Source organism: Miscanthus floridulus, chromosome 5 (assembly GCF_019320115.1).
Source record: "Miscanthus floridulus cultivar M001 chromosome 5, ASM1932011v1, whole genome shotgun sequence".
NCBI classification, from domain to species: Eukaryota; Viridiplantae; Streptophyta; class Magnoliopsida; order Poales; family Poaceae; genus Miscanthus; species Miscanthus floridulus.
In genome coordinates, this window is record NC_089584.1 from 78,522,762 (window position 1) to 78,536,275 (window position 13,514).

The window sequence follows — 13,514 nt, forward strand, 5'->3', positions numbered from 1 at the left end:
GTGCATGACCAGGTTTAGGATAGATGGCTGTACTATTAAGAGGAGCAAACTTGTTTGCATATCGGTCATCTAGTGTCACTTGAGTGATCTAACTTTGCATACGTGTTAGGATCGAGTGGCGTTGAGAAAAGAGTGCTAATCCTTTGGAAAAATATTTGTGAAAAGCTAACACGCGTGCATAAGTTGGTGAACACTTGGTGGTGTTAGCACACTTGCAAATGAGAAGTCGAAAGGTGAAGCAAGGAGGCGAAATCAGGCTCGGAGTGGTGCCTCGGCTGGAGGAGGCCGAGAGGAGCTGGTGCTGGGGGTGGCACCGCTAGTGGCAGTGTGCACCACCCCTAGGACAGTGGTGCACCGCCAGGGTGTGTCCAGTGCCACCGCCGTGGGCACCACCCCTTTATTCTCGAGAGCAGCCAAGTGGGGTTGGTCACCAGAGAAGGCACCACCACACTGTGTCCGATGCCACCACCACTATTTTCCAAAGAGGTGGTATTTCGGGTGACTAGCTAGTGGCCACCGCCACTCCTGTCTGGTGCCCATGACCAGTCAACCTAGCCGTTATGTGACCATTGAAGGGGCACCGCCACCCCTAGGGTGGTGCCACCACCGCCGTGTCCGGTGCCCTCACAGAAAAGGGATCTTTGCTCCAATGGCTCTATTTAGCTTGGGGGCTATAAATAGAGGTGGAGCTTAGGCATTTGGCTGGTTGAGCACCCTTAAGTCTTGGTGGCATGTGTAGGTGTGCTTGGGAGCCCTCTAACTCACTTGTCCTTGCAAGAGTGTGATCCAATTGCGAGTGAGTGTGATTCTAGTGCGTTGCATCATGAGGTTGCATCGAGTGGCACTGGGTGATCAACTTGCAAGCCAGTGGTGCTTGTTACTCTTGGTGGTTGCCACCTCCTAGATGGCTTGGTGGCTTGTGACTTTGTTGAAGCACGTGAGAAGATTGTGCGGTGCTCCGGAGGAGGATTTGTGAGGAGGATTGAGCTCACCCTACGGGTATCGCGAAGAGGAACTCTAGTCGAGTGTGTCGTTGAGCTACCCTCACTTGGCTTGTGAGGTTCTTGCGATGTCCAACGTGTGGACGAGGTCGTGCAACACCTCTTAGCCGTCGAACCACCAAGTGAGCGGTCGACACAACAAGGACGTAGCTTGGTGGCAACCAAATGAACCTTAGGAGAAAATCATCGTGTCAACCTTGTCTTCCCATTAGTTTGCATCCCCATTACACAAGCTTGTATTTACTTTCACATACATTGTGCTTGTGTAGTTACTCTTGTAATTAGTTGGCTTGTGTAGCTTGCTAGTTACCTTCTTGCTTGTGTAGTATAGAAGTAGCTCCCTTATGTGATTAATTCGGTTTGAGTAACCTTGTTAGTCACATTGCTTAGTTTGTGTAGCAAAGTAATTTGTGCTCTCTAATTTGGCATTAGTTGCCTTATTATTGAGCATTGCTAATGAGCTTAGGAGCTTTGTGCTTTTGCTACTAGCATGTGTAGGAGCTCTCTAGTGCTTGAAGTACTAGTGGAGTAGGTTTGTGTGACCTTGCTCATAGAATTGGTTAGGTGAGCTCTAGCTTGCCCAACACCTTTGTTGCCTAATTAGAATCTTTATAAGGTGCTTGAGAACTTAGATAGAATGGTGTAGTCTTGGCTAGACCGATAGTTTTAATTCCGCACTTATATCGGTTAGCCGACGCGATTAAGTTTTAGAAAGGACTATTCACCCCCTCTAGTCTGCCATCTCAACCCTACACTTGCCCCGATCATAGGCCCTCGACTCATCATGTCCCATCCCCGGCACCCAGGCTATGCGCCCATTACTCATCACGCCCTTGTGACTCTACAAACAACATGAAACACTTGAATGCAACATATGTCTAAAATAGATAAGACATTTAGAACATACACTTACAACATGTGTGGAAATATATGCAACATCTAGATAAAAACATTTGCAACTTGCAACATAGAAACACTTGCTACAACATAATACTGAAACATATGAAACATTTTTTAACATACTCTTGCAACAGATGTGTGAAACATATGCAACATCCACATCAAAAACACTTGCAGCATACGTCTGAAATAGATGAAACACTTGCAACATATGCAACATGTGCATACCTCTGAAACACTTGCAATATGTGTAACATCTCGATCAACTTTTGTAACATTCACATAACACACTTGCAACATACCTCTAAACATCTAAAACACTTTAAACATGCATTTGCACCATATGTGAGGGGAGGCCCGGGGCCTGTCGATTCTGGCCGTTGGGGTGGGAGCCGGTGACGCACGAGCCCCACCAGCATTGACTGCGCTTGTGGGTGCCCTTGGCTCAGTCGGGGATGAAATCTCTAGTTTGGTTTTGGTGAATTGATGAAACCCTAAGTGCTAACCTAGTTCATCAAGTGATCATGAGATAGGTAGCACACTTCAAGTAGAGAAGCAAATGAAGATCATAACATGACAATGGTGATAGCATGGAGATGATCAAGGGCTTAAACTTGAAGAGAAGAAAGAGAAAAACAAAAAGCTCAAGGCAAAGGTATAAACCATAGGAGCTATTTTGTTTTGGTGATCAAGACACTTAGAGAGTGTGATCACATTTAGGTTTGATAGCCATACTATTAAGAGGGGTGAAACTCGTATCGGAATGCAGTTATCAAAGTGCCACTAGATGCTCTAACTTACTGCATATGCATTTAGGATCTAGTGGAGTGCTAACACCCTTGAAAATTTTTATGAAAATATGCTAACACATGTGCATAAGGTGTTTGCAGGGTTGAGATGGGTTTGGGTCCCTCTCTCCCTCCCGCCGAGCTTGCGAGGCGGGATTCCATCTGACAGCTCAACCGGACGCAGCCTTTTAGCGTCCGGTCGCTGAGTGACCCAGCGTCCGGTCAGTAGACCGACGTCAGCATCATTTCGATCAACTCCATTTCAACTCTAACTTCTTCACCCTTACTCAAATATGCCAACCACCAAGAATTTTGCATCTAGAGCAATAGAAAATAGACATTTCATTTTTCCAAAAGCGCCGAATCCCGCCGAGGCGGGATTCGGCGCTTTTGGAAAAATGAAATGTCTATTTTCTATTGCGCCAGATGCAAAATTCTTGGTGGTTGGCACATTTGAGCAAGGGTAAAGAAGTTAGAGTTGAAATGGAGTTGATCGAAATGATGCTAACATCGGTCTACTAACCGGACGCTGGGTCACTCAGCGACCGGACGCTAAAAGGCTGTGTCCGGTCGAGCTGTCAGACGGCACAGTAGGTAGGGTTGAGCACCGGACGCTGGTCTGCGTCCGGTCAAGGTGGACCGGACGCGTCCGGTCGAAAAAACATGCCTCGGGGAGCTTACTAGAAATGACCGCAGAGCGTTCGGTCAGCTTCGTAGCCGTTGGAATCTGACGAACAGCATTTGAAGCTGATGACGCATGGCGTCCATCGGGCGACCGGACGCTGAGGGCCAGCGTCCGGTCAGTATGACCGGAGCGTCCGGTCAGAGCGCGTTTTGCCCAGTGAAGGGGTATAACGGCTCTATTTGATTGGGGCTCTATTTATAGCCCCATGGCCGGCTGTGGCTCATATCTTTGGCCATTTTCATTGACATAGAAACCTTGTGAGCTAAGCCAAAGCCCTCCCACTCATCTACATCATTGATTCATCATCATAGTGAGATTGGGAGTGATCCAAGTGCATTGCTTGAGTGATTGCATCTAGAGGCACTTAGTGATCGTGTTTCGCTGTGGATTTCGCTTGTTACTCTTGGTGGTTGCCGCCACCTAGATGGCTTGAAGCAGCGAGGATCGTCGAGCGGAGGTGGTGATTGTCTCCGGCTCCGATCGTGGTGATTGTGAGGGGTTCTTGACCTTGTCCCCGGCGGAGAGCCAAAAGGTACTTTAGTGAATTGCTCGTGGCTTGTGTGATCCTCATCTTGTGTTGGTTGTGTGGCACCCTATTGAGGGTTTGGCGTGTGAAGCCAATTAGCGCGTGAACCTCCAAGTGAGTGAATCGCCACAACGAGGACTAGCTTGCCGGCAAGTAAGTGAACCTCGGTAAAAATCATTGTGTTCATCCTTTGATTCCGAGGTGATTGGTCTCCATTGTTATTCATCTTTGTGATTGATTGGTACTTCATCTACACAGCGGTATAACTATCCTAATCACTCTCTTTACTTTATCGCAAACTAGTTGACAAGCTCTTTAGTGTAGCTAGTTGTGAGAGCTTGCTTGCTTGGTTGGTGTGGCTCTTTAGTTAGTCTTTGAGAGCACACTAACATAGAATAGTGTCTTTGCTATTGTGTGAATTGACACTATCTAAACTAGAATTGTGGTAGGTGGCTTGCATTTTAAGTAGGCTAGCGCAACACTCACTTCGCCTCATAATTGTCTAACCACTTTGTTAAGTGTTGTTGTAGAAATTTTATTAGGCTATTCACCCCCCCTCTAGCCATTAGGACCTTTCAGGGGATGACCTGAGGCGCCCGACACGTGCGCCCAGCAGCCATCGGCAGGGGTAGCGGCAGCGCCCCACGGCGGCGAGGCATCCCGACGGCACTAGGGTTGGGAAAGAGGGGGGAGGCGCTTTGCTGCCAATAGACGCAAGAGAGAGACTAAGAGGTGGGAAGGGTGAGAAGGGGGCGAGCAGAGCCGGCGGCGCGCACGATGGCACGGGAGCAAGCGGCGCGCACAACAGAGTGGGAGCGAGCGTCGCGGGTGTAGGGGGCGTTAGACGAGAGTGAGAGGCACGGCTAGGGGGGCGACGAGCGACAACGTGGAGCGAGCGACATGAGATAGGGTGCGCGGCAAGGGAAGACAGCAGCTTGGTAGAGTGGGGTGTGTGGCGTCCGAATGGACGCCCGCCTGCGTGGGGGCATTATTGAAGCCCAAATGAGTAAATGACCTAGGGCTGATTGAATAGGGCGTGGATTGTACAGATCCCATCAGTTAGAGCATATTTAGAACAGAGGAATAAAAAATAAAAAAACATAATTTTTTTTATAAAAATACGTGTTTTTAGAACACAAGAACATAAAAATGTTTTCTCTCCGTTCTCATTAAAAGGAATTGCTCATCTCTCTATTTACATGTAGGGAAAAATTAAGAGCTTAAATTGGATATTTTATTTCTTTCATATTTCATAAAGAAAAACAAGCCTTTCATAGGAAAAGAAAACTTCATGTCTCGGATCAAGTGGTGCTACAGAATCAAATTTCTGCAATTCTCGGTTGTCATATGCATGACTAGGTCTTAAATTAATTACCAAGTTAAATTATTTTGTATTACCTTTTGATATTTAGGATCAATGCTACAGAGAGACGGAGATATTGATGAAGATGTTAGCCATAGAATCAAAGCAGAGTGGATGAAGTGGCACCAAGCATCTGGTGTTCTATGTGACAAAAGGGTACCACAGAAGTTAAAAAGTAAGTTTTATAGGACAACGATCGACCTGCTATGTTGTATGGTGCAGAATATTAGCCTATAAAAAGACGACATGTTCAACAGATAAGTGTCACGGAAATACGTATGTTGCGTTGGATTTACGGTCATACAAGAAGGGATCGAGTTCGGAACGATGATATACGTGATAGATTAGGGGTAGCACCAATTGAAGAAAAGCTTGTCCAACACCAGTTGAAATGGTTTGGACATGTCCAACGAAGACCTCCAGAGACACCGGTGCATAGTAGAATCCTAAGCCAGGATGGTAACGTGAAGAGAGACAGAAGAAGACCGAAATTGACTTGAATAGAGACAATAAAAAGAGACTTGAAATGATGGAATATACCCAAAGACTTAGCCTTAGAAATGAGTGCTTGGAAAACAGTTATTCACGTGTCTGAATTTTAATAGCTTCTGCTGGGTTTTAACTCTAGTCTACTCTAATTTATTTGTGACTTAAAGATTTTGTTGTTGTTGTTGTTGTTAAATTATTTTGTATCCGAAAAATTGAACTGAAAAGTGAAAACGTTGTCAAACGACATCAACCAGACGACTACACAACATAATCCGATTCTTGAGATTCCCCGTCGCAGCAGCAGATCCAGCATTGATGCTCAATCCCCAATTTGTCCTCAGAGAAGATAGCACAAGGTCATCCACCGGTAGCCAGGACACGGAGAAGCATAGGCGAGCGCACATTTCGTTCTCCGAAGGAACGGGGCGCGTACTTGGTGGCGGTTGCTGTAGCACGCCCACACAGAAGAGCACAAGGCGGAGGCGCGCGTCCAGTTGCCGGCGGCGAACGGATCTTGGCAAGAAGCGAAGAAGCGATGGCGCCGACCACGAGTTCAAGGAACCGATGCCCTCTCGGGCCACAAGACGGATCTTGGCGAGGGATTGATCTCGGAAGCAGGCCCTGGCGCCTCAAGCTGCGCCGCCCTCACCGTCGGCATTGCACAATCCGAATTCTAAGCTCTAAGATGCTTAGTATTGGAAGGCGTGGCATTAAGAAACAACGAAATCTAGAAGATTAATACTAGACTATAGTGCTATTAATAAATGAGTAAATTTATCAAAACACCAAAAAAAAAAGATGAACAAGTAGCTAATACTCAAATGCTCTTGTAGTATTGTGAATTTGCTTATTTGATTGATCATCCAACGCTGCCCTTTAAAACCGAAAAATTCGCCAAATTGCCAGTTGCCACGAACGCTCACGCCGCGGCGGCCCTTGTCACCGGAGGCATCTCGTCGGCTCCGTCTTCCACATCATCATCCTCCTTCCCGGAGGAGTTCAGCCCGGCCGCCTCCTCAAGCTCCCTCCACGGCCCGTCGAACTGCTCGGGGAACTTCTTGCGCAGACCGACCACCACCCGCCTCGCCGCTCGCCCCTTGCCAGCGTCCTTGAGACCGCGCACCAGGACACGCGCCGTTCCGAGGTCAGTCACCTTCCGGCGCTTCACTCCCGCGTAGAACACGTCCTCCGCCTCCGACCACCGCCCCGCGCCACACAGCGCGCCCACCACGCAAGTATACGTCGCGCAGTCCGGCGCCACGTCCGCCTCCTCCCCGGCCTCCAGGCTGCGGTACACCTCCACCGTCTCATCCACTTTGTTGTGCCTCGCCATCGCCCGCATCAGCGCGTTGTAGGACACGAGATCCGGCCGGAGCCCGGCCTCCTCGCGCATGAACGCGGATCAGCTCCTTGACCTCCTCCACGGTGCCGTTGGCGGACTTGTAGGTGATCCGGGCGTTGTAGGCAGCGGTGTCGGGGGCGATGCCGTGGTCCTGCTGGACCATGGCCCGCCACAGCTCCTCGGCGCGGTGCGGGAGGTGTTGCTTGTAGAAGGAGTCGATGATGGCTGTGAAGAGCTGGAGCGACGGCCGCGCCCCCGACGAAGGCTCCCGGAGGAGGTGGAGCGCGGAGTCGGCGCCGGAGGTGAGGCAGAGCGACTTCGCGAGGATGCTGTCCGTGACGGCGTCCCGCGGGATGGCGGCATGCGCGGCGATGATGGAGGGCACGAGCCCGGCCAGGCGGCGGCGCCGCAGGAGTGGGCCGACGACCGCGTTCAGGTGCGCGGTAGTGGGCGACGTGATGGTGCCGAGCAGCGCGGAGGTGCGGAGCTAAACAGAGTCGATACTCGATAGCGACCAGAGCCAGTGCTACTAGGGTTTAGAGAAGTCGGATGCTATAGTGGTCGGGCTTCTTCTGTTAGAAATAATTTGTGGAGGCCAGCCCATCCAGGCCCAATTTTCTGCATGTCCTTCCTTCAGGCCCAATTTTCTTTTGCTAAAAAAAAATCAGGTCCAATTTTCTGCATGCCCTTTCTGTCCATATTCCACATTTTATCACTGCTTCCTGACCATATTTGCCCATACTTTACCAAACAATTGCCTGGAACAGTATACAAGTAGCACATCAAATTCCTCTTCAAAAGCATCGAACCAAATTTCTACTAGTATGAGTAGCATGTTTTTATTATTTATACCCTAATAAAGAACAAAACAGATTACAAGGTCGTTTTACTTAGATTGTGTTATGATGAAGACAGTAAGATCAAACGCATGCTACAAAGAAAATTAGCTGATGAGAACTATTTCTCGAAAAGTGAGAATTGCTTTCTTTCGTGGACAGCGGGAGTAACTAATTAATTAATATGAGAAAAGAAAAAAAAAAGAAACTCGATCAAATCCTCAAGTAACGGAAGAAATAATCCAGCACGGCACCACCCTTTTCCGTGCGAATGACCCCCTTCCTTTTCGGCTCAACGTGAATACACTGCTATTTTAGTTTTGTTTTTACCTTTTGCAAAAATGTACAAATTTTTTTGAATCGAATACCCTTAGTAACTACTTTATTCTATTTACATATGGATGAAGTTATTTTATATTTTAGTTGGTTTTGATATTTTGTCTTAAAATTGGTCAAATTTTTTATGATCCGAGTCATGTTAAAATTGTACATCGCTCATATTATATATTCAGTTAAAAATATGTAAAGTGGCCACATAAAGATTTGTATATATATACACGCACACACGTAGAGTTTCATGTATGTTGGACACGTTCTTGGCACGTAAACAGTTCATTTAAAATGTATGTTTTCGGCACGTTCGTACGGTAGCATGGCTTCACCGGCTTTGCTTCCACAGTTCATTTTACCCAGGGCAGAGAAGAAGTCCTCTGTTACAGTACTGTACAGTGCTGCTACCGTTGAGGAAGATGGCCAAACGAGCCCTCAGAACTGCCTGAACGGATGTAGAACGGCTGCCCCAATGTAATTAAGATGTAATTACGAAGGTGATGATATTCAAATCACCAACATGGTGAAAGGGAAAAACATCAGCATCGGCATAAAGACATGAACACCGGTGGCAATATATCATTTAATAACAGCGTCAAAGCTTCACGTGAAAGCATGTGAACCACTGTATAAAAAGACCAATCTAGCTCTAAGTACAACTTAATCCATCGAACTCCAAACAAATATCCTATGCAGACTCGCAGATACAGATAATAAAGAGAAAGAAACAAGGCAACACTTCTGTAACTACAGTAAAGAAACTGGCAGCGACGTTCGCCCCTTAGGATAAGTTAGAGCACTCCATAGTATTCGTAAACACAAAGCAAACTATACTAACAAAGAACACATGCATATACTAGCAGCTGGCTTTTACAAGTCACTAAGTTTTCTATCTATAAAAGTGCATACCCATATTAAGTATGCTTAAATTCCAATTCCAAATACTAAAACAATGGTTTAAATTTCTACAGGTTGATCTAACTGTACTTCCTGATACAGAAAACTGAGCATATTGAACTTCAGTGGATCTTTTAAATGCAGATGATCTCTTGAGCACACATCTAGAATTGATCTTCTGGAAGCTTCTCTAGCAAACAGCAGCACTGGTGATTTTCTATCTTCCATATGGATGGTAACGACCAGCAGCACCACTGCCACCAGTGCTACCATAGCCTGTCCTAGCACCATAGAGTCCACCGGTGCCAAACCCAGCACCAGTCTTAGCCCCTGAAGAATCATAACTAGGACCATAGCTAGAACCACTATAGCCCCCAGCATCACGCCCATATGCACCAGCTAATCCACCGGCATAACTGCCACCACCATACCCATCACCAAAGCTGCCTCCGTAAGTGCTACCATAGCGACTAGAATAAAGGGAGGGCTCTCCACGGTATCCTACTAATGCTCCACCATAAGTAACATAGCCGCTACCATAATCACCAGGACCATAAGCACTATTGTAACCTCCAGGCCTAGCGCCAAAACTTCCAGGTGATCTATAAGGACCAAAACTACCACCATAATTGTAAGAGCTGCCAAATCCATCATAACTGTCTGCATATGGACGGCCCCTAGGTTCGCTATCAAGTGAACAAGGTGGTTGGTTAGAGGGTTTCTTTGGTTCTGCCTTCTTGATCTCAACCTACAGCAAAGCAAGAAAGTCAAACCTATATTTCTTTCAAATTTGTTTACTTCCAAGATTGGAGTGAGAATAACCTGCCACTCATATAAGAGCAAAACTAAGGCAACTGAAACAAAAAAGACCCAATAAGATGTGCTCTATAGACTTAACTAGAATACCACAATTTGTTACTGTGTGCAGTCTTGACCGCAGGAAATAAGATTTACAAAGCTCAGAAAAAGCTACATGATGCCTCACCTGAGAACCATTTAGATCAATCATATTGCCTTTCTTAGCTAATAAATCATCTACCGCTTTTTCTGCATCAAAGACTATAAAACCAAATCCACGTGGCTGGTTGGTTGTATGGTCACGGATGATTTCATGCTCCACAACCTTTCCAAACTTGGAAAAGAATTCCTTGAATTCATCTGTCAATTCAAATTATGTCACCAAATTCAATTTATTATGCAGGACAAAAAAGCACATTTGCTACTATGCAGCCAAGGAAACATAAATATACCTTCTTTTAGAGCTGAGGGTAATCCACCAACAAAAATCTTCTTCGTCTTGAAATCTTTCAAGGGAGCAGCACCCTTAGGGATCGTTCTCTTAATTTCAACCTGCATTTTAAGAGAACGAGATTTCAAACTACACACAGAAGTGCTTCTTATGTTTACTATATCTTTTTTACTATATGTTTTCATTAAACATGATGTACTGTGAGCTAATACAGAGTGAGACAAAGATATAAACCAAAGACAAAACCAAAAAGTTTACCAGCTTTCCATTGATAACATGCTCATCCTCAATCACTCTGTCAACAACAGCGGGATCAACAAAGGTAATAAAGCCAAAGCCTCTGGGCTTTTGAGTGTAGCGGTCCTTCATTATGACAGCATCAATTATATCCCCATACTTCCCGAAATGTCCTTTGAATGTACCTGAAAAGTCACGAAGAAAAGCAGTTGGTTGTTGAAGGTCCCAGAATAAACCTTGCAGGTAAAGGCAATCTAAATATCTTCCATGAAAATTATTATGACCTTTTACTTGAAGTTACAGAAAATAAATGTCACAAAATCAGTACAGCTCCAAACTAGTTAGCCAGTTTACTAAACAATCATGCCACAGGCCCAATTAACCAGCTCACAACATAAACAAAAGTATATATCCTAAAAATCCATCATGATAAGCAGGAAGAAACATTTGAAGTATACGTTTTGTACCTGAATGTTACAGTATTTTGCTTTGAAAACTTCTCTTGTAGATACCATTAATGTAAAGCGATTGTGTTTAGCCATAATTTAAAATATGACAAGTTGCCACAAAATACTAAGCAATGGGGATAAAACCACCATAGATTGTCAGGCATCAGGCCATTTCCCAAGAACATGGACATATAATAATATAATGTATTATTGTACCTCACAAATTTAATGAAAGGATCAACTCCACCTATAATTCGAACTCAACAACGTGAGACTGTACGGAAATTAGCAAAATAAATAATTACCAAGTTAACAAATCATCAACCCCAAAGACTTAGCCTTAGATAGGAGTGTTTGGAAAATAGCTATTCACGTGCCTGAACCTTGATCGTTTCTGCTGGGTTTCAACTCTAGCCTACCCCAACTTGTTTGGGATTAAAGTCTTTGTGGTTGTTGTTGTTGTTTTTGTTGTTGTTAACAAATCATCAACAAACAAGAAATCAAGGGCTAACTCCTCTCCCGACTAACAAAACAGAAAAAGGCATAACTCAGTGCTCCCAAATCAAGTTAGACATGCTTCCTTACTAAGGGTAGTCACATGTTAAGCATACACTGAGACACGAAATTAACTAAGAACTAACTAATCAACACTGGATCGAGTAAACTAGCGTGCACAAAAGATGATGAACAGCCATTACAAGCAACGAGAGACCAGATCTGAGGGAATACGAGGAAACCTAGCTAATACAAGGAGAAGACGGCAGAAAAAATTGAAATCCGCTAAAAAGCAAATCTGGAGGGGATCCGCACGTACTCATGCTTGTGTCCTTGGAGAGCCCGCCGATGAAGATCTTACTGCACGAAGCCCAAAAGCATGGCAATAAGAATCAGCGAAAACCGTTCCCATGGTTTGGAAAACAACTCAATGGCCATACTACGGGAGGGGAAAGTACTCACGCAGGGCTGGCGCCGTCTAACTCCTTCATCTTGCCGGCCATCTCGTATGAGATCTCGGGAGATCGGAGCTAGGCAAGGGATGGAGTTTTTTTTGTGTGTGTGGGAAAGGGATGGGGTTTCAAGACGTGTGGCGTCGACTTCGAATGAGGGCTACGCGAAGACGCGTGCGTGTGATAGCCACAGAGACAGAAGAGAGAAAGGAGCAGGACAGTTGCGGCTTATTTGGATTCTTGCCATTATAATTTCTTATGTTTTGGAGAATGTTATTACTATTCATCTTATTGGAAATTTATCATTGTTATTCTCCTTCTACCTCACTCTTATCCTTTGCTACATCTGGAGCATGGCTAGATCCACCTGCAGGCGCCATATTTTCGTATGGGCCCGTATTACCCTTGTACGAGAGGATAAGGGCACGCCGCCGTTCTTCTCTGCCGCCCCCGTTCTTCTCTCGCATTCTTCCTCCTCTGCCACACGCCCACGCTACCATCCAATCTTCTCTCCTCATCCCTCCGACCAAACCCTAACCTCATCTATTTCCGCGGCGAACCAGGCATGAGCGGTGGCGGCGAATCGAGGCGTGGTTGGGGCGACGATTGGAGGTGGTGGCGACGGAGACTAACCCTAACCTACACATCACGCCATCGACGCTCACGCCACCTGCCATTGCCGCAGATGAGTGGAAGCCAGGTTAGTGGAGTGGCGGCGGCCAGCTCCAGCTCGGCGGACTCTGGGGGATCAAGAGCCCGCCGCTGCACTCACTCATAGAGTGCCCGGATTCCCGAGTTCAGTTGGTACGAATTAGAAGCAACCAGCGTGCCACTTATGGCAAGACCTTCGTCAAGTGCCCAAACAATGTCAAAGTAAGTCAATTTGTGTTTAATTTGGAGTTTCTTAGATGTTTTTCATGCGGCTAGGGTTTTGTGGGATGCAGAGTGACCCAACAACATATGACATCATAATATCCGAGGCGCAGTACGTTGCATTCTTACGCAACCCAGAGCAGCAGAACAAGAATCGATCGAAGAAGGTGAGCCATTTGAGCTCAGGAGAAGGTAGACATGGGTCTGTCGAGCTCATTTTTTGACCTGAAGCTAGAACTCAATGAAATAAAGCAGAAACTTGATAGTGTTGTGACTGATCTTTCGGTGGTGAAGGCGCAAGTTACGAAGATTAAGATGGATTATGTTGTTATAGCAGCATTCTGTGTAGGTGTAGCTATTAGTTGTCTTATGAGCAAACTTTGAAAGTAGTGAATTGTATGCAATGTAGCTTATGTTGGTCTTAGTTATTGTAAGCTTTCATTATATGTTGAATGTACCAGTGCCTGAAGTTGATGAATGGAATCTGAAAGTTTTTCAAATAATTTGTTGTGTAAAATCTTATCATGTCTTAACCATGAATCTTACAGTAGTTGTAGCACCTCATCAGATATGAGTCTGAATATGTAACATAAATGTTGCAC

General features: G+C 45.7%; 1 protein-coding gene and 1 pseudogene across 3 annotated transcripts; both read right to left on the reverse strand.

Moving 5' to 3' along the window:
• Positions 1-6,463: 6,463 nt before the first annotated feature.
• LOC136454802 (small ribosomal subunit protein mL103 (rPPR7)-like) lies at positions 6,464-7,834 on the reverse strand (annotated as a pseudogene).
• LOC136450104 (heterogeneous nuclear ribonucleoprotein 1-like) lies at positions 7,581-12,210 on the reverse strand. 3 transcript variants are annotated; one of them, XM_066450391.1, is made up of 6 exons: positions 12,050-12,210; positions 11,907-11,947; positions 10,665-10,828; positions 10,408-10,507; positions 10,143-10,315; positions 7,581-7,852 (listed from the first exon to the last, which is right to left on the reverse strand). In XM_066450391.1, exons 1-6 carry the CDS (start codon positions 12,088-12,090, stop codon positions 7,838-7,840), a joined length of 534 nt encoding a protein of 177 aa, XP_066306488.1. In that variant the 5' UTR covers positions 12,091-12,210; the 3' UTR covers positions 7,581-7,837. The 3 variants fall into 3 exon arrangements, with proteins under 3 accessions (XP_066306488.1, XP_066306487.1, XP_066306486.1); XM_066450390.1 differs by lacking the exon at positions 7,581-7,852 and adding an exon at positions 8,311-8,724; XM_066450389.1 differs by lacking the exon at positions 7,581-7,852 and adding an exon at positions 9,235-9,905.
• Between the last annotated feature and the right edge of the window lie 1,304 nt (positions 12,211-13,514).

Excerpts from the sequence above, each read along its gene's own strand:
- LOC136450104 (XM_066450389.1), bottom strand. The coding sequence starts at position 12,090 with ATGGCCGGCAAGATGAAGGAGTTAGACGGCGCCAGCCCTGC. Across the intron at positions 11,948-12,049 it reads TTAGACGGCGCCAGCCCTGC|TAAGATCTTCATCGGCGGGC; the intron begins GTGAGTACTTTC and ends GGCTTCGTGCAG. Across the intron at positions 10,316-10,407 it reads ACCCTCAGCTCTAAAAGAAG|ATGAATTCAAGGAATTCTTT; the intron begins GTATATTTATGT and ends TTGAATTGACAG.